The sequence below is a fragment of the Artibeus jamaicensis genome, unplaced genomic scaffold (assembly GCF_021234435.1).
Source record: "Artibeus jamaicensis isolate MK-2021 breed Jamaican fruit bat unplaced genomic scaffold, CSHL_Jam_final scaffold_369, whole genome shotgun sequence".
In the NCBI taxonomy this organism is placed as follows: Eukaryota; Metazoa; Chordata; class Mammalia; order Chiroptera; family Phyllostomidae; genus Artibeus; species Artibeus jamaicensis.
In genome coordinates, this window is record NW_026522042.1 from 23,763,701 (window position 1) to 23,784,963 (window position 21,263).

Here is a 21,263-nt window from a genome sequence, read left to right on the forward strand (position 1 = left end):
AAGTTGCTCCCTTTTGAGAGAGAACCACAGAGCTAGAATGAGTTTTAGGCCTGAGGTACCATTTTTAGTCATAATTTATAAATGAATTATCCTCTGAAACGTCTAAGCAGGATATTGTATTCAGACAGTCCACAGATAAGAGCCTAGGAAATACCACACTCACTCAACTCAGTGCCCCTTCGCTCCTGTTGTTTTCTCTCTGCCAGTGGCATCAGGGACAACTTTGGAGGGGTGTGGCTATGGTACTCATGCTGTCAGTCTCAAAGGTCAGACAGGTGACACCTGCACTCTGACCTCCCCATCCTAACTTTCGCTGCTGGTCAGGAGCAGAAATGTAAAAATAAAATGAAATTTAAGTTTACCTCTGTTAAAAGCAAGACAACAGGCCCTAAGTGGAGTCACTTATGCTAAGCCCCACATCACCAAACTGAGATTTAATTACAGTTTCTCTCCCAGAAATGGGATTTTAAACCAACCAATCAGGAATCACCTGATGAATTCTCATTAGGTAACCTGACAGACAGGTCCCTGCCTCCCCCTGGAGCAGTGATTTTTAACCTTTTTCATGCAATGGCCCACATAAATGACTAAAATTCTGCAGCACACCAAAAATTTTACTTTTTGCTGATCTAACAACAACAAAAAGTGGGGTATCATTTTGGTTAATCCTCACAGGAAAGCCACTGTTGCATTGTCATTTTTCACTTGACAGTCTAAGGGAAAAGGGGTCAGTGCCCCTGACCAAAGGATCAGGTTCTGCACTTTCTGAGTATTCCTGCAGCACACCAGTGCGCCTGCTGCTGCGCACCGGTTGGACCGGTTGGAAATTGGAAATCGCTGCCCCGAAGGAAAGCAACCTTGTAGCAACCAACCTCGTTCTTTGCCTGCTGTAACGTTCTTGTTCCACTCCATCTTCCTGTAAAAGCCTTTCATTGTTCTAGCTCTTTGGAGCTCCTTTGTTTTTGTTGGATTGAATGCTGCCAGATTCAATTTCTACCCAAACTCTCAAAAATGTTACTATGCATCCATTTATATTTTAACAGTGCACTCTCCTGCTCATTGCAGCACGATTCACAATAGCCAGTATATGGAAGTCACCTCAGCGTCCATCAGTGGATGAAGAGGTAAGGAAAATGTGGTGTATATGCAATGGAATATTGCTTGGCCCTAAAAAAGAAGGAAATCCTGCCATTTGCAACAGTGTGGATGAACCTTGAACACATTTTATTAAGTGAATAAAGTCAGACAGAGAAGGACAGATAACTAATTTTCCCTTATTTGTGGAATCTAAACAAGTTGAACACACAGAAGCAGAAGATAGAAGGGTGGTTAAAAAACTAAGTTTTTTGTCTTGTTTTTAAACTGGAGGAGCTACATTGATGATCTCAGCCACCTTTAGCAGCTCAGGTTTCTTTTTCTTTTTATCAATGACTTTTAAAAAGTACATGGTAGTTCTTTTGAAAATGAAGATTTCAGTTAATATTTACTCTCTTAATCCACATTTATTGAGGTTAGTATTAATGTCAGTCATCACAGTATATGCTTCAGAGAGAGGGTTTGTTAAACAGACAGACTCTAACTCCAAGTAACTTATAATCTCTCATGGGGCAGGGTGGGGTGAACCCAGATGAGCACCTGCCAAACCCCACAGCAGGGTGCACTGTGACAAAGGTCACAGAACTCACATTCAGTGTTTGAGCTTGGTGTTAGAAATAGATGGTTTTCAGCTGAGGGGCATCAGCGCCAGCTTTATGTGAGATCCTTCTAAAGCCAGGGTGGCCCTATCATGTCACACTGACTCAATTGCTTTCCAGATGTCAGTCAGGTTAAAGATATAAAGTGTACATAGCAATTCAACATATTTCTACAGCTTCAGCCTGTCAGTAAAAAGTCAGCATTTTCAAGGTTCGAGGCAGAGAGACCAAGGGAGAAAATAACACTTTTTTCTTTGTAATTTGTAAAATGTACAGTAGGATCCTTTCTAAATCAGACATGCTCTTAAGATATTTTATTGTTTTGAAGGTCTGAAAGCATTTTTTGGTAGAAATTAGGACACTAATTATCTCATAGCAGTTTAGATGTCTGTGAACTTTCAGAGAAGATACCAGGTTCTTGGGGAAAAGTCAGTTCAAAGTTGGTGAGCATCACACCATTTAGTAAGGGTGGAGATGGGATTGGTGGGCTGGGTTAGATTTGGAAGCTTTCATGAGCAAAAGAGACAACAAGGTCAGGGAATAATGAAGAGATGCCAGAGACAAAGACAAAGAGTGAAGAAAAGAACTGTACCACACTCACAGGTAGAAATGACAAATGAAGGATGCGGTAGAGGGTGAAGTCCGATGAGGAACCTGATGGGTGATCAAACAGAATGGCCAGATATGGAGACCACAGGTCCGCACACCTTCACTTTCCCTTAACGCCAATACACGTACTTTCAAATTTCTTACGTCTCTCTTGCGTTTTCAGATTTCTGATGTCTTTGCTGAATGTGAGATTAAGGTCAGCCGGAACTTTGACTTCACTTGTACATGGCAGCAAACGACTAATTCGGAAGCAGCTATGAATCGCTAAGAGAACAGAATGACTTCAGTTCACTTGGTTAAGCAATAAGAAAATTGATTATATTGCACATGGAGCACGCCAAAAATGCCATGGCTGCATTCTTCACTGTCGTACCGATTGCATTCCCACCTGGAAACTGTAGTTTAACCAGTTGCACAGTGACTTAAACAGAGAGACTGAAGAATGATTACCAGCCTGGTCACCGGGGTTATTCAAATATTTGTTCAGTAAGTTCTGGCTGAGCACTAGTATGATCAGGCACTGTTCTAGGCAATGGTAACAGAGGAGTGAAAATATAGAGTCTTTGATGAAGCCAGTATTCCAGTCAAGATATTAGATTAGAAAAGAAGCAAACAAAAATACATACAAAATGTGAATATATATTGTTGATAGTAAAGTGATATAAAAAAGTAAAATTGATGCCCTGGCTGGTGTAGCTCAGTGGATTGAGCGCGGGCCTGTGAACCAAAGGACTGCAGTTTGATTCCCAGTCAGGGCACATGCCTGGGTTGTAGGCCAGTTCCCAGCAGAGGACGCAAAAGAGGCAACCATACACTGATGTTTCTCTCCCTTTCTCCTTCCCTTCCCCTCTAAAGATAAATAAAATCTTTAAAATAAAAAAAAGTAAAATTGGGAAATGGTTATAGTTAAAATCAAAATGGAGGACCTATTCAGATGGCAGGGTTGAGAAAAGTCTTTTTGATGAGAGGTCTCTGAGCAGAGACCTAAGTGAGGTGAGGGAGTGAGACATAACACAGGGAGGAAGGGTGACGAGGGAGTGTACGGGGGAGTATCCAAGGTCAGCCTGGGGTAGGAAGGAACAGCAGGGACAGGAGACAAGGTCACGAGGGGGGTGTGGAGACGTCTTCAGAGATGTAGTTGGGAGCTAGTGAAGACTTTCAGGGTGTGCTGAGATTTCTGATGTGGCATGAAGTGTGATGGGCAGTCACTGGTGTGTGTGGGCAGCCAGAGGGGTGACATAACTGGACTTACACTTGAATAGTGTCATCCTGGCCGCTGTCGGAGATGGACTCAGAAGGAGAAGCAGGGTGAAATAAGGTCTAGGATAATTCCAAGGATTTTGGCATAAGCAACTGGGTAAATGAACACCTGGTTTATTGGTATGACATGTATTGGGAAACTAGCAAGTTTGGGGGTGTTGTTTGCTTTCAGACTGGGTTAGTTTGAAATGAGTGTTGGGTAGCTAAGCAGAGCAGCCAAGGAGACAATGTGTTGCCAGAAGCACACACTGCGGCCTTGTCTGCACAGGGAATTGTGTGGTGCGGTGTTGATACCACTGCAGTTCTTGTGTACAGCGGAGTTCATGCTGGGTCGAGTTTTCACAACACACAGGCTGTGCTTTGCTAGCCTCTCTGAAAATCACCCTCCCACCCACCCAATATGACCTGTTGCTCTGTGACATACTTAAGACTTCTTCATTTCTTTTCTGATATTTGGAAACAACTGAGAATTCAGTGTATTGTACTCAGTGGCCACAAGGACAAATTCATGCATTGCAAAGGTGCCGACTGAACAATTATGGAGCATCTGTAAGGGCTAAAGTTAGTAGAATTGAAAAGCAATTCTAAAGAGCTCTCTAAGCTAAATGTCCTCTTGTTCGGAGGATTTATCAAGGTCATCATACCTAATTTAGCTTCAAGGTCATTCTGAAACCATTCTGACCTAGTGTAGCCTGGGTTGTTTTCTATCTACCAACCCTGATGTGACTCCAGGGGAGAGGTAAGGGATGTGGTCACTAGGAAAGTTCAAAGAAAATATCGGCTAACATCATTAAATAACTTTTTGGCCATACTTGCCTGACTGGGCCCCTCCCTTTGCTCACCTATGCTTGGACTTGACTCAAAAAAATCCAGGTTTTGGTGAAGGGTATATTTTACTCTGTGTGTGTGGTGGTGGGGAGACATGGGAGTGGAGAATTTTCAAGCATTTGCTGTATTTTTTTATATCTTTCTTCTCACTTATGTAGGTTCAGGTAGGTTGGATGTGCGTTTCAGTATTTGCCCACACCGACAGAATTGTCTCTCCCTCCTTGATTTTGTAGTTGGTGGATGCACATTGGCTATGGGATGGCTGTCCCCATCCGAGGGTACCCTGTTCTTCATCCCGTGTCTGTGCTTTATCATTTCTTCCACTTAGGTGACAGCAGGCTGAGTGTGATTCATCCTTTCCGTGTTCTCTATTGTTGTCTATTTTTACAGCAGAAGATGAAGTCAGTTATAGACATGTTTTTTTCTTGATCTACTGAAGATCCACCAAGTTAACTGAAGATAATGAACACGATTCTTTTTTAGGGAGTGATCACCTCTGGAGATTCTAGAAGCTGGAAAATGTTTTTATGTGGCTACTCACCAAGGAGAGTTCATTTTTTCTTACCAGAATTATGCTTCAGAAACAAGCAACTATGAGGGACACATCTAGTGTTGTGGCTGTTGCCTCCTTTACCCACGTGTCTTTGCTGCCTGAGTCATTCTGCATTGTTTATCTACAGCCACAGCTTTCATGCCGTCCTTCAAATAATACGATGTACTTCATTACACCTGGTAGAAAGTAGTCACAAATTGACTTAGGGGATTTTTACAAAACCAATTTAGACACCTTTAATTCACACACTTAGGATCAAGGCTTATGACTATCCTAAGGCTTATGATTATCTTAAGACTGGCAATATGCAGACTTGTGCAATGTCGTTTTGACAGGTGAAGTCTGAAAATGAAAGCGTGTCTACAACCACATTTCTTCAATGTGATAAGTTCCTAGGGCATTCCGGGATTATTTTAAAAATGTGCTTGCTGTCTGCCACTCTGCTACCAAAAATAAGCTAGTCTCAGGGAGCTAAGTGTTAGAGGACATTCCTGGGAACTACTTCATCTGGGACCAATTGTGACAGCATTCTTGACTTTTTTCAGTACTTTGTTTTCCAACCAAACCAATTTCTGTCAAAAGAGCTGGGGCTTTGTTGTTGTTTTGGTACGTTTGTTTTTAGCAAGTGTACTTCTTACTGCCAAAATAAATAATGGAAAAACTAATTTAAGTTGGTAGTTTTATCTTGAGCATTTCACAATATCTAACTACCAGGAGGAGTCAGCACTATCAGACACATGTACTACAATACTGTTTTAGGAGGCAGGAGAGAGGATTGGAAAAAAAAAATCATTGTATTCGAGCCAGAAAAATCTGCAGTTAGGGAACTCAAAAGTTCTTTGTTAACAGTCCTCTGGCCTTGAACAAGTTTCTTTGCCCATCTGGCTCGGGGTCTTCAGCTGTGAACTGTAGCCAAAACTGAGTGTCCAATGCCAGTTTGTTGTGCCCAAGGCGTTACAATGTTACACTGGTGAAAATCACCATGGCTATGTATGGACACTGCCGTACACAAATGTGGAAGCCCCTGCAAGTGCATGGGTCTCCTCTAGTTCCCTGTAGGGAAAGTCTTTTCCGAGAACAGGAGGGGACTATGGCCCCACCAGATGAGTCCCAGAGAGGTTCTACCAATGCAGGTGCAGACAAACTGGCTTCGGGGCGCGTAAAACTGGGATCCTAGGTTGGAGCCACTTGACCGGAGGGGAGTCCTTTTATACAACAAGGATGAAAGTGACCGTGGCACTAGGAGGCACCTCTCCAGGAAATGACTCAAGATACTTACAATGTCATCAAGATACAAACAAATAGTTCCGGACACTCACTGCAGGAACGAGGGAGGAGAGGCGGTCAGGAGGACACGGGCTCCAGAGGCTTCTGTTTTTAGGACGCCGGTGGCCCGGGGAGCGCGCTCTCGAGGGGGAGGACAAGGAGGGCCCGGAGCGGCCGCAGGGAAGAGGGGGTTTTCCGACCCCAGGGCCCCGCGCCCTTCCCCGCGCCCCTTCTCAGCGGTTCGGGCTCGACCAGGGCAGACTCGCGCGCCTCTAAACCCACGCGGGCGGGTCTCGGGTCCACCGTCCCGGCTGCACCTCGGCCGGCGCCGCCGCACCCCACTGACCCGCCCACTAACTGTTTCGGTCCCGGCGGCCCGCGACCCCTCCCCCCGCCCCGCTCCCCGGAGCCGCAGCGCGGAGCCCCTCGCGGAGGGGTTACCCGCCCCGGAACCGACGTGCGCGGCCCGGGGTGGGGTCGGCAGCGGCGCAGGGACCCCCCGCCCCGAGTTCGGGCCGCACCCGCGCGCTGCCCGGAACGCCCCCTCCGCCCGCGCGCCCCGCGCCCGCTCCCCCCGCGGCTCCTCCCCGCTCCGGCCCCGCCCCCGGCGGCTCGCGCGCGCCGCCGAATTCCGCGCTGCCTCCGTCAGAGCCGAGCCGGCGGCTCCGCGGAGCAGCAGCCTCAGCCGCCAGCGCCGGGACCCCGCGTCCCTCCCCGTCCCGCCCCCCAGCCCGCGGAGCCCCGGTCCTCGCCCCCCCCCGCCCCCCTTCCCTCCCCCTCGTCCTCCCCGCGGCTGCAGCCCGAGTCCGGCCCTCCAGCCGGGCTGCCGGGAGGGCGGCGGCGGCCCCACCATGAGCTCGGAGGACCGTTACGGCGGCGGTCGGCGCCGCGGGGCGGGGAGCGGGGACACGGAGCCGCCCCCGCCGCCCGGGGAGCCGCCCTCGGTCCCCGCGCCCCCGCGCTACCTGCCGCCGCTGCCCGTGCCGCCCGCGTCCCCCGAGCGCCTCGCGGGGTCGGACGAGCTGCCGGCGGGGGTGGTCCCGCGGCGCAGGGGCGAGGACGAGCTGCCGCCGCTGCCCCTGCCGCCCCCCGGCCAGGAGGCGTCGGTGGCTGGCGACTCCGGGGACGGTCCGAGGCGCCTGCCGGAGGCGGCGGTCCCCGAAGCGGCGGCAGGGAAGGGCGGCCCCAGGGAGCCCGAGGCCGGCGCAAGCCGGGAGGGCGAGCGGCGTGGCGCCGGCGACCAGCCCGAGACGCGCTCGGTGTGTAGCAGCCGCAGCAGCAGCAGCGGCGGCGGCGGCGGGGACCCGCGTGCGGGACACCAGCACCAGCACCACCAGCCCATCTGCAAGATCTGCTTCCAGGGCTCGGAGCAGGTGAGGCCCGGGGATCCCGGAGCAGGTGGCGCGGGCTCGGGCTGGACCCGCGGGTCCTCGCCCGGGACGGCCGACCTTTCAGCACCACGGACAGCGCTCGGCTCCGAGAGGCTCCGCGGCGCGGCTGCTCTGGTCCCGCCCTGAGAGGCGGCTACTTCGTGTGGCCTTTCCAGTTCTGTGAGGACACCGGCACGTGTCCCGGTGGCGAGTACAGGCTTCCATTTGATCTACCCCCGTCCCCCATATCTGGTATTGCAGTGACACGTTCTTCAGGTGCTTTAATAATAATGCCATAAGTATCTCTTACTTACTAAGTGGATTTTGGTTTGTACTTAGAAACAAACCTATATCCTTTTTTCTACAATTGTGTCCTGAGTCACATCGTCTCAGACAGAATGCAAACTGGAGTGAGTCATGTAGAAACCAAAAGGGCAACATGCTTCTTTACTGCAGATTGTGGTGACTTATTCTCAGTGATTTGACAAGCGTGTTACACTTTTACAAGAGAAATAGAAATGTACTTTTGCCCCTGCTAAGGAAAGGCTATTGAGGCACCCATGCAGTTTATATTTTGTTAGAAACAATTCTAAAATGTAAACTCCGTTAGAGGTGCATGCACACTTACATGAGAAGACTCATGGAGACAACAGGATAATGTATCACTCTCACAAATTGTGGGTTTGAGAAAGCATTAGGTTCCCTTTTAAAAATATTTTTATGTAATTATTTTTCAAGTACAGTTTTCTGTCTTTTACTCCCATCCCAGCCCCCCCCCCCCGTGCTCCCCACCTCCCTCCCATTTCCACCCCCTTAGTTGTTGTCCATGTGTCCTTTATACTAGTTCCTGTAAATCTTTCCCCTTTTTCCTATTTTTAAAAGTAAGGATGTTGCGTAAGAATATGCAGGCTTTCAGGAATATAGTGCCCTAAGTCAATATTTATGATGCTACATTTAGAAAAAAGTAAAAGCATGATGCTATTGCAAGCTACTTTCTGGGCTGCCGTGCATTTCTTCTTTAGCAATGATTAAGAATAACTGCAGAGGAAATGCATCTGACCATCCACTTACAAGTTATTAAAGAGATTTAATAGTACAGCTTTCCCCCCAGAGCATTAGGAGCTGCATCTCCCAACCATTTTGTATGTTGGTAGAACATTTATGTCATAACTCTAAGCAATATCTTTGAAATAGTTTTAAGACTTTAGTTTCATTCTCATCAGAGGTATAAAAATTTAATTTCATTTTCTAGGATAGAGTTTGATGCTGATATCTTCTGGGTAAATGGCTTTGAAAGAAGAGAAAGCAAGTGTTAGATTTTAAAAATAGAGACGTGAGCATACATATTCACACCCAGCTGTTTCCTTCTCAGGGGGAGCTGTTGAACCCCTGTCGGTGTGACGGGTCAGTTCGGTACACACATCAGCTGTGCCTGCTCAAGTGGATCAGCGAGAGGGGCTCCTGGACCTGTGAACTCTGCTGTTACAGATACCATGTCATAGCCATTAAAATGAAACAGCCCTGCCAGGTAAACATTTGTGACATTTTTTTTTCCCTGAAATAACTTTGCTAAATGTAAGTACACTTGAGTTGTTACTGGGGATACTTACAAATGCTACTTAACAACATTTTATGCAAATCACGGTAAAATCAAGATTTAGAATTTGTAGAGATGTGTTTTGAGATATCTGTGACATTTTTATCTGAGAAACTCAAAATACATTTTATTCAAATGGTTTCCTTTATTAATTTGTTATTTAGCGATGAAATTTTACCATCTTTTTTCCTAAAATGATAAGCTGGTAAAATGTCATATACTCCAGTTAGATCAATTTTATTAGAAATTTCATAATTTATTTTAGTAATACTTTGTTAATTTAAGCATTGAAACCCTGGTTGAGCTCAGTTTATGGGAAACAAATATAAGTAAAGCAAAACTTCACTCATCTGGAAACTTTGGTTGACCCTTTATTCAAAGAATAATTATTAGAACTTAGTTCTGATCTGAATACTTTTAAAAATTCACTAGGCTTTTTCATATGAGTTTTTTCACAGTTAAATTTTGATTACTTTCATTCTTTGCTGTGGTCAAGTACATAGTGGACACAGAAGTATTCCCAACAGTTAACTTCAATAATACTACTGAAATTGTAAATATATATATATTTTTACATTTTTTATTGATTATGCCATTACATTTGTTCTATTCCCCCCCCTCCGTTCCTCTCCACCCTTCACACCCCTCCCCCACTATTCTCCCCCCTTTAGTTCATGAACACGTGTCTCAAGTTTAGATTCTGTATTTCCCCTACTATTCTTACCCTCCCCCTATCTATTTTCTATCTACTGTCTGTGCTACTTATTTTCTGTACCTTCTCCCCCCTTCTCCTTCTCCCACTCCCCTGTTGCTAATCCTCCACGTGATCTTCATTTCTATGGTTCACTCCTGATCTAGATGTCCTCTTAATTTGCTTTTGTTTTAGGTGTGGTTGTTGATAACTGTGAGTTTGCTCTCCTTTCACTGTTCATCTTTTTTATCTTCTTTTTCTTAGGTAAGTCCCTTTAACATTTCATATAATAAGGTGACGATGAACTCCTTGAATTTGGTCTTATCTGAGAAGCACTTTATCTGTCCTTCCATTCTAAATGAAAACTTTGCTGGATAGAGCAATCTTGGTTGTAGGTCTTTGGTTTTCATGACTTGGAATACCTCTTTCCAGCCCCTTCTTGCCTATAAGGTCTCTTTTGAGAAATCAGCTGACAGTCTGATGGGAACTCCTTTGTAGGTGACAGTCCCCTTATCTCTTGCTGCTTCTAGGATTCTCTCCTTCATTTTAATCTTAATATAATGATGATGTGCCTTGGTGTGTTCTTTCTTGGGTCCAATTTCTTTGGGACTCTCTGAGCTTCCTGGATTTCCTGGAAGTCTATTTCCTTTGCCAGAACAGGGAAGTTCTCTTTTATTATTTGTTCAAATAAGTTTTTCACTCGTGACTGTTCCTCTTCCCCTTATGGTACTCCTATAATTCGAATGTTGGAATGTTTAAAGATGTCCTGGAGGTTTCTAAGCCTCTCCTCACTTTTCTGAATTCTTATTTCTTCATTCTTTTCTGTTTGGTCATTTTTTCCTTCCTTCTGGTCTACTCCCTTGATTTGAGTCCCAGTTTCCTTTCCATTACTATTGGTTTCCTGTGCATTACCATTCATTGCAATTAGTTTAGCTTTCATATGTTTCTCTAATTTGTGACTAAAATCAACCAGTTCTGTGAGCATCCTGATCACCAGTGTTTTGAACTGTGCATTAGAAAGTTTGGCTATTTCTTCATCGCTTAGATTTATTGGCTCTGGGGCTCTGAGTTGTTCTCCAGCCATTTTTGGTCTGTTCGCACTCGTTAAGTAAGAGGAACGGAGCCTTAGTTTACCAGGGCGGGGCCACCCAGGTCACTGGTTTGTGACGCTGTATGTGGGGGCGGGGTCAGAGAGGGAGCACTGGTGGTCTTCTCTGCTCTCCCAGTCCGTCCCACCCCTTGCCCCCGCTCGTTTATCCAGCGGAAATGTGCGGGCCTGCCGCCCAGTGCCATGCAGTCTCAATGCTCGCCTCTTCACTGGTTTATCTGCACGCAAATGCGCGACTCACCACAGACAGCCAGCCGAGCCTCTTCCCTGTGTCCGCCCGTTGCTAGCCCGCATCTGGGATCCACGCCTTGGCTGCTTGCGCATCACCCAGGTCAGGGATCGTTTTGGCCAACCTGCTCCGCTGCTGGCTTCGCTCCTCTTACCGGTTTAGCTGAGCATTTTGTTGTTTTCGGACTCAGTATTGTCGATTTTCTGTGTGGTTTGGTTGCGTTTATTGTTGTTAAATCTTTATTGTTTTTAGATTTGGTTGTGCGCAGACGCACGGTGTTTCCACCTACGCCTCCATCTTGGCGGAAGTCTGAAATTGTAAATATTCTTAAGCTTTTTTTGTGTATAATCACATAATAACATAGTACCCAAAAGCCTACAAATGCCCCTGAAAAAATAAAGCCTTTTTTTTTGTCATGATGAAACTGATTCAGTCCATTGAAAAGACTGATGTAATGTAAAATACAAAGTAGTAAGAATAACATTTCCAACTAAAGCGAAGTAACGTGTAATCGACAACACTTGGTAGTGACAGAGGGCTGAAGAGAAGCAGATATAAAAGAGTAAGGGTCATAGCACAGAGACAGAGGAGGCAATGGAAGGGAAAGGAAGAGGGAATTAAACAGTTAGGAGGGAAAGAAAGTCATGAAATCTAGTATTCCCATTTCATTTGAAATACCACCCCCCACATTTAGTTTGCATTGAGCAGTATAAAATAGTTGAAATTGTTAGTGTTTGCAGAAGATATCTGGCAGCTGAATTACTGCTGCATTACTCATTTGCACTTCACAGTTTTTAATTTGTGCTCCCTTCACATAATTTGCACCTCTGATAGTCATCATTTAAGGCATGATTATCAGGCATGAAATGAAAATATTAATTTTCTCAAACTGACCTAAGGCTTATAAATAATTTGAAAAGAAGAAGAATAACTAATGTGGTCGAGTGATGCTATCATGCTGAAGACAGGCATGGACCTGGTACATTTTCCCAGAACCTCTAATTGAGTGAGCTCTTTGGATATAAATTTATGGATCCATCATAGTTGTCCTGAAAAACAGTTAAAACCATATCCAAAGACCAGGATAGGAGTAGTATAATGGAATCCACAATAATTTTGTGAATAAAAACATGTGGAGATGACAAATGGAGAGCTTTGGGACTCCAGTGAACAGTTTCACAAGAACTGCTGGAGCGGGTTGGGTGTTTGAGAGCTGAAACGGAATGCCAAGGGTTTGAAAAACTTACACTTACGCTCCTATATATTAATCCATTTGAGATGATTGCTTTCGAAGTAGGTACTGATTTTTTATATAATTTTAAAGTATAAAGAAGACAAAATGCTGGGGTAAAAATACAATTGACTTGTAATTCTAATCCCATAGCAAGATGAATTAAGTACCACTATGTTTTTCTTCATTAAGAGACATGTAATAATAATTTTAGCAAGAGCAACATCCCAAAGTATGTATATGGCCAAAAAATCAAAACACAAACAACCAAAACAATAAATTAACCCAGTATTACTAAACATTTGCATTAATTTCATAACCTATGCAAATGCTACCATGATCTGTAACCTGATTTGCTTGTTGCAGTGAACCAGAAAATTGTCTTTAAAAGCCAAGTTGACAGGCATGTAGTAACGATAGCATAGATCATGCCAGAGGAAATCACTTTCTAGGACTATGTAGTATGCACTGGAAAGCTCAGTCCTCTTAGTGAACAGAGATCAGTTAAAAGGTTCCCGAAGTGTAGATCCCTATACCTAGGAGTAGTTTATTCTCAGATAAAGTTGGACTAATTGTATGACATTTCTGTTATGGATGTCCCATAAACTTAGCATTTAGTCTGATATTTGGTTTTGTCCTGTGCTGGCGTGAGGCCTATTAGATTTAGCATTTATTGCATTCATCACGGTGCGGCAGAGAGCCATTTTCTCATGGTGCAGAACCAAATAAGAAGCAGGTCAGGGCCCTCACCTTCACCTTCCATACCCCTCTGTCCTAAGTATAGAGCCATCACATAATTTTGAGCTGGTGGTTCTTTGGATGTGGAAGAGAATAGAGAAGATATATAATAATATTGAGAGAACATTTTCTGAATACTTACTCTGTGTTGGGCACTGGTCTAAGTGCTTTGTATATACTGATACTGATATTTAATCTTCATTACAAACCTATGAAGTAGGGAATGTTATTATCTTTATTTTACACAAAGGGAAACTGAGGCACAGAAGGGTGAAGTACCTTCTACTAGGTACCTATCTAGTAAAAGGCAAAATCAGAATTCAAACGCAGTCTGGCTCCCAGGTTCATGGTCTCAGTCACTGTCAGAAAGTGTTCTTCTCAACCCCATTGTAGCCAACCTGATGTTTTTGGTCAAATAGCAGCTGTTTTCAGCCTGGTCTGTAAGATGGACCAGAAAGGCCTTTACTATTTATTGCTGCATAATGAAACATCTCAAATACTTAGTAGTTTAAACATTTATTATCTCTGAAGACTGTGGGGCGATTGGGGCCAGGTGGGAGGTTCTCCATGTATGGCATCAGTGTGGAGCTGCAGTCATCCAGGGCTTTGACTGGATGGGAACGTCCACGGTGGCACTGGCTCTTGGTTGGCAGCTCGGGTGGGGCTGTCAGCTGGGCCTCAGTTCTCTTTCCACGTGGCTTGGACCTTTCACAATATTGGGTTGAGCTCCAAGAAAGCAGAAGTCACAGATCTCTTCAAGGCTCAGCCTTGCTAGTGACAGTTTCACCTCTGCTGCATTCTCTTGATTAATTAAGCCACAGGACCACCTCAAACTCAGGAGCAGGGAAGATGGACGAATGGACTCCACTTCCGGAGTCGGCCCTTTTTTTTAAGAATAGCCATCTTTAGTTTACCACAGGAGCCAGCTTCTAAAATGGCTGTGTTTACCTCCCCTGGTCTCTGCATTTGGTCCTCCTCAGGTCCAGATCGGTCAGCGGGCAGTCACCACAGTTTCCCTCCCAAGGCTCAGAAACCAAAAAGGTTAAAAAAATGAGTGGGAGGTTGACTCCATTAGAGCTGCTTCACGCAGAGAGGAGAGGAGCAGTCAGCCAGGAGCCAGGTATGTGTGAAGTAAATATGCTGTGTGAGTCTAACACCTTAGTTTGACTCATTTTTCTCATTGAGATTAGACATTTTTGAACATGTGGGGCTGAACTTCCCCATTCACTGAATTTCAGTGACGTTCCTAACAGGACCCAGCAGAAAACTGAGGGATCTTCTGTAACATGTTTAAACCTTAATTGCTGTATCATTAGCAGTAGGAGTTAATTAAGACATTGGAAGTAATTAACATGCATTTATCCATCTACCTACTTCTACAATGTATTTTATTGATTAACATAGTCAAGATGATGCATTAACGATTAAGAATAAAAGCCAATTCTGTTCTGAATCTCATAGTAGGTGTAAAACTTGTGAAATGTAACAACATGAAGGTCAACTATATTTTTAGATGTGAATGACATTTTAAACTAATTAAGCCATGTTTAAATTTGTGAATGCTTTCATTACTTTGTCAAAAAATATAAATGCTTGAAGAAGTAACATTTATAGGAGGAAGTGTTGTATGAGAAACTTCAAACTTGTAAGAACTGAACTGTATTTCTTTTACATAGAAAAATACAATGTAAGTGGACGGTAACAGCGCTATTACCTTGGACAAGTTACCTTAACTCTTTGTGCCTCTGTTAATTCATCTTTGAAAGATAATAATGTCACCCATTTCATATAAAATTTTGAGGATTAAAGATACAAATATACGTAAGGTGCTGAGAATAGTGCCCAGCATGTTTTAATGTTGGCTTTGATAATTACTACATGTTCAAACAGACGGGCACCTTCAGCCGCTCACTACCGTGGTGCTCACAGGGCTGTGTGGTTCTTAAGTCTTGTCACCTATGTGAAGTTAATGACTCTTTTCATTTCATTCTTTATCCCTAGATTTTACTCCCTTTTTCTGGGAGAGCCCATCTCAGTGTTTGGCTAAATGTGTTACAGTAAATAATGAACGAATCAGCATTTAAAAAATCAGGTGTAATAAGATACAGTGATCTCAGCACACAGGAGTGTATTTATTCTCCAGTTGTCCCTCTCTGGGGGACTTTGCTGGAGTTATGAGATGCTTTTATATGTGGCCAAGCATAGGACAGTGTTATTTAGGGCACCCAGGCACCCATTGTTTGATTATATTTTGGGAGGAGGCGGGGAAGCTCCCAAGATTGGGAGGGGGAGGGTTGTGGGGGGCGGAGGGGGGCACTAATCTCAAAGAGGCACAGGCAGGTGACCAAGCATCAGTGCTGACTTCTGGTGTCTTAGATTTCCTTCCCCCTCCTCTGTCACTCAGCACCAGAGGAAAGGACTAGGAACGGATTTCCCTGGGAAGGGTTGGAGACCTACATGTTGGCCCTATACCTTGCAGATATTAGGCTCCTGGCCATTTTTTACTATCATTTAACATGTTAATAGCCTTCTTACTGCTTTTCCTTTCAACACTTATAATGTGCAATCAGCAGCAGGTCTTCTATAACAGTAAGAATGATGGAGAGTCTCCTAGGAAGGAGAATGCGTTGAGTATTTTTCACTTTTATCCATATTCTTAAAACGCTGGGACTCATCATTATACTTTTGAATTAGAGAGGAAGTTGGCACCAGGTTGGTTCATCTTGGCAAATGTTCTAAGGTACAGCTTCTGAATGTATTTGTCAAGTCTTTATAGGACTTTAATTGACTTCTTGAGGACCCTGGGGTCATTATTTTTCTAAACGGGACTCTGTCATGAAAGAGATATTTTCACCTGCAGAAGTGATTAAGTCATTCTCATGATGGAGCCAATGCACTAGGAGAGGCTGACAAATTATCGTTGAAAATTGACTATGATTTGAAAGTGTGTTAAGAAAACATCAGAGCATGAACCTTATCAGCATGCATGCTGTCATTTGAAACACTTCAAGGCATTTGCATTTTTCGGATTAAAATGTCTGCATACGTACAACCTGGTTGACAGAGAAAGTCACTACTTTTCTTCTACTTTTTCTGTTACTAACATTCTCTGTAGGTTTAGGAGAAAATGACAGGCTGAGGGGAAGCTTTTCCTTGCCATATCTGAACAACTGAGAAACAGTGTTAAATGTAATATTTAAATGCATATAGTGGCAGATTTCACGGATAATTAAAAATGTCAAAATAAAGAACATATCACAAGGCACATCGCTCACCTTTGAAATTGTTTTTGTTTCATTTGCTTGCATAATGAATTCAAAACATAAATGTTTGTTTTCCTCACTAAAACAGATGAATGATTCTCTACTGAATAAAATACATAAATTGTACTCTATCTACTCCTTACAGCTGTCCTATGTACTGTGTAGGCACATGATTTTACAGTTTGTCTCAGAGTCAGCTGGTTCTGAACTGGTAGTAAAAAGAGCTGGAGTCCATGCAGGTCTCTGTGTGTGTGTGAGAGACCTCTTACTCCCTTTAGAGTAAGAGGATTGGGGATGATATCCCAGGAGATGATACTCCCCAGAACTTTCTCTTCCACATCTATCTGCTTTTCCACAGTTTTTTTCTAGCTCTTTTAAGTGTACTTCTCTTTTGATGCCATTTTCTTTGCTCTTTTGGCCCCACCCTTCAGCTGCCTGTAGAAGGAAGAACCCTTTCTTGGGCCGAACTGGGTAGACTTACTGGTCAGAGCACATTACCAGGGCAAGATTTTTCAGCAGTCCGGTAGAAGAACCTTGTTGTGGCTTCAGAATGTCTTCACTTGATAATATCTATCTTGTTATTTAAACCAGAGGGCAGCAGATCTTTTCCCTGGCCAGACAGTAAGTATTTTAGGTTTTAAGGGCCACCCTAACTGCTGTCCCAGTAGGAAATCAGTCACAGACACTACAAGTGAATGACAGGGCTGTGTTCCAGGAACACCTTATCTGTACACCTGATTTGAACTCATACAACCGCAGTGCATCAGGAAATAGTGTCCTCCTTTTGATTCCCCCCTTCCCCAACCATTTAAAATTTTAAAACTGGTAGGCAAACAAAAACAGGGTGAACTGGATTGGCCTACCTGGATTTGATGATATTGTGCCAACCTCTGATTTAAATGAATGGTGTATTGATATGGATGTAGTTGTTTTCTAGACTTATAGTTAATGGATGAAGTGTTTGAAAAATTCTACATGTTTCTTTATAATTTTGAATGAAGTCTTTATAAACTTATATCATTTAGAAGATGGCAGTAATGTAGCTCCATAGCAAAATGCTATTAACTCCTTAATATAAAATATTAAAAGCATTGTGTCTTCTAAACAGTTTCTTGATTGTCTCAGACTGACATCTTAAACTTTCAGTAGTTTTAGTTGAGTCACAAGAGGAAGGCAGGGCCATTGCAGAATAAGCCCTCAGTGTCCCTGAAACAGTCCAGTCCCTCCTCTCAGTGAGTTTTCGGAGGCGTTCATGTCCATCCCTAAAACAGATCCTCCCAGGTTTTCTACACCCCCGTGGGTATGAGTAGAGTATCCTTTTTTGAATGTATTAAAATGATACTGTTTTAGTTATCTTGGGGTTTCCAAGTTTGCCTTCCAGAAGGGCATAGTCATGAGTGGGACAGATTTTAGAACAAATTATGTAGCATAGGTCAGTAAAGCTTGAGATTTACTTTCGTTGTTCACTTGGTGGGCATTCAATGAATATGGGCTGTGCATGAATGAATGAATAAATGAATGAATGAATTAGTGTTTTAGTAAGGTAGAAAGGTAGTAAGGTAGAACACTCATCATGTTCATATTTCTGTAGTGAGAAAAAGACTTGAAGAAATCAGGTTACATTCATTGCTTACACATTTGCCATTTACTGGATGTCAATTTTCAACTTGCTTCTAAGTGGCTCTTCTAAATAATCCTATTACGACTTTCCCTGGACAAATATATTCTGGTCTTCGACCACAGGAAAAAACCTTAAGAGTGGTATCTGTCTTTAAAAATCTAGAATTAAAAAAGAAAGTTTCCAGTGAGACATGTCTGCTTTTTTTAAAAAAATTAAATGTCATGGGAAAAGACTCAGTAAATGTGAAGTTACCCATGTGTGACACACTTGCTTTCTTGAGGTTGTCACTGGTTGAAGGATTTCCTTTACCATTTGTTCAGAGAATTCAAATGATCTGTTGGAAATTTTACTGCATTGTCATGGGTATGGATGAGCTGCTAAGAATGTCTGCTGGGTGTAATTTGTTTTGGGGGGTGTGTGAAATCTGCCACCAGGTTAAAAACAAGGTGATGCATTGTTTTGATGAGTGGTTTGTACATTTATAACATACTTTCCAAAATGATTTTCCGCTGGCGAATGCAATGCTCTGACACAGGGGGATGTAGCCAGAGAAATACACTGTTTCCTCCCTGCTCATTTCCTGCTCTGCCTTGACGTGTGGCTTTGCCGTGATGTGACTGATGTTTGCTGATGAAGAGATTGGAGCAAAGGAAACTCAGCTTTCTTCTATTTTTGGACCTTCTAAAAGTGGAATAGGATGACTTGGAGAGCAAAGCAAGAGCACTTCCAATCCTTTTGAGCATCAGGGAGTGGACTGATGAGGAAATAATCACCTGCAATTACAAGTAAATGGATGGCAGACACCGAGGACTTGGCCAAGAAAAATGTCATGTGACTTGTGTTCTCTGTATCCCAGGATATTTGACAGCATCTTCCCTGTGAACATAACTCACCAACAGGTGTTCTAGGTGATTTAGCTAAGCGAAATCCTGCATAAGTAAAGGTAGACTGGAAGCAGTCACGTGGGAAGACATGAAGAAACCTGGAAGCATTATTATTTGGACGAAGTCAATAAGGAAACTTATTTCTTATTCCATTCTTTAGGTGTGGTATGCTCTGAAAATTACTGTCTAAAAATCCTGCTCTTTCTCCACTTTTTATCTCTTCAGAATAGTTCATTTTGACTGATCACACCTGGGCTATATCTCCTTATCATGGTAACAAAGGTCCATTGCCTTAATATGCCTTTTAGTTTTGCTTCTCATTCTGGTGTGCTAAGTATGTGCAAGTGGCCAAGGTTTAGTCTGGGCACAGGGGGCCCTCCCTGTGTGCACGAGTTCTTGCCTCTCCACCTGCAGCACGCCGTTGTTGTATGTGGATGCACAGTTGTGCCGCAACACTGATTCGTGTCATCACTCGGAGGTACAGAATCATTCTGAGAAACCAGGGGCTGTTTCAAGAAAGTCAGATGCCCTGGGTTATTCAGCCTGTTCAAAAAAAGATGTTAAAAAGGATTACATTTCTCACAAATATCAGTAGATTTTACTTAACTTGTGTGGAAGAACATTCCAGAAGTAGCAGAAAATAGTTTTTCTCTGTTCTCTCCCCACCTCCATCTCCAATATTAATATCTTTTGTCCATCCCATTTGCAGATTTCTAACATAAATATGATGTAAGTAGACTCTGTATTAATTTAAAGGAAAAATACAGAAAATAAAAAGCTTGTAGAGTAGCAAAGAGCACAGGGTTTGCCAGGCATATATCGAGCAGCACTCAGTAAATCCCTGTCTTGTCCTCCTCCTTCCATCTCTCCCTTTTCTTGGCAACATCGCACTCTTACACTTTTTGGCGAGGGGAAGGTGGGGGGGGTTCCAGGGGAAACTTGTCCTCTGGAGAGAAAGAAACAGTAAATAAGGGTGACAGTCTCTACCCACATTGTTTTTTTCTAGGACTCAACATGCCTTGGCTCAAATCTGGAAGTTGAAAGAAAATTTTGAGTGTAAAACCCCCCCCACCAAACTGTCTTCTTCTTACTTTTCATGATAGACACTTGGTCACATTGCCATTGCTTCTATTAAAGTCACTTTCACATCAAGACAAGACTTTTTGGAAATTTAAGAAGTAGCAGTAAGTGAAAAAAAAGCAAAGCCAACTAGATTGAAACCTGTTTTACCAAAATTTGTTGGGTAGCTTTGGGCTACTCATGGTTCTGAGGCAGTGGAGGGAGGCTTTGAAACCTCTTTGAGTAGTTTAGTGAAACATGCACGGGTGGGGGGTGCATCTCACTACTGTTGCAGAACAGATACACCAGGGCCCAGACTCTGGAGGATGGTATACTAATACCGTCCGGACCACCTATGGGCTCGATTGTCTGCTGCCAATTGGAAAGACATCTCTCAATGCCAGAGATTTGTGAAAAGGAAAGGAAATGTTTATTTAATGCTATACAGACTTAAAGTAGTAACATAATGTCTTCATTAAAAATATCAAAGTCCTTTGAGATATCCACCTACACACACACACACACACACACACACACACACACAGCACGCTCCCTTCTCCCCCTGCCCTAATTCAGGGTACCGTAACTCAGGAAAAGAGCACATGTCCATGTTTCCAGGCCGCTGGCACCATCAGCTGTATCTCCATACAGGCAGGATCTCTAATTAATCCAAAGTCATGTGGCACCTTCTCACGGTTGACTGGCAAGAGTTCTTTGTACCCATTTTTCCAGGAAAAGTCTCTCCTGCTCCCTAGGCCACATGGCCAAAGGGAGCACCCCAAAGCTGTGTGGGCCTCTTCTACCAAAGCCGCAGGGGTCTGTACTCTGCCAAAAGTGTGTGGCTCTCTCCTTCACCTGGCTTCAGGGGTCCCCACTCTGGCAAAGCTGCGTGGTTCTCTTTTCAATGGCTGCTGTGTCTGGGTTTAAATCTTCATGCCAATCTTCCTCTGTACCCCCATTTTTGACTCCCATAATCAGTTACAACTGCCAGCATTCCTGTATTATTTCAAGTTTACTGGGCTGCCATTGTGAGTCTGGGCATGTATGGCCTCATGTCCTGGAGCCAATCTTCTCCAAACTCCCACGCAGGCTCTGTAACTGGGGGACCTGCCCCCCAGTTACATCTTGGGGGGAAGTGACTTCCATCCCCATGGCTCCACGCCTGGCCACAGCCATTTAACATATCCAAGTGACCCATCAAAGGTTATAGACATGTTAAACGACCATGCCATGGATTAGCTGCAAGGCTGTGGCTGTACAAA

At 43.8% G+C, this 21,263-nt stretch overlaps 1 protein-coding gene across 1 annotated transcript in view; it reads left to right on the plus strand.

The window, feature by feature from the left end:
• Nucleotides 1-7,043: 7,043 nt before the first annotated feature.
• MARCHF11 (membrane associated ring-CH-type finger 11) overlaps nucleotides 7,044-21,263 on the plus strand; it is a 94,597-nt gene continuing 80,377 nt past the window's right edge. The window contains exons 1-2 of the mRNA XM_037154547.2: nucleotides 7,044-7,583; nucleotides 8,953-9,108. Of these exons, the coding sequence (XP_037010442.1) occupies nucleotides 7,062-7,583; nucleotides 8,953-9,108 (678 nt within the window). The 5' untranslated portion in view covers nucleotides 7,044-7,061. The remainder of the gene's footprint in view (nucleotides 7,584-8,952; nucleotides 9,109-21,263) is intronic.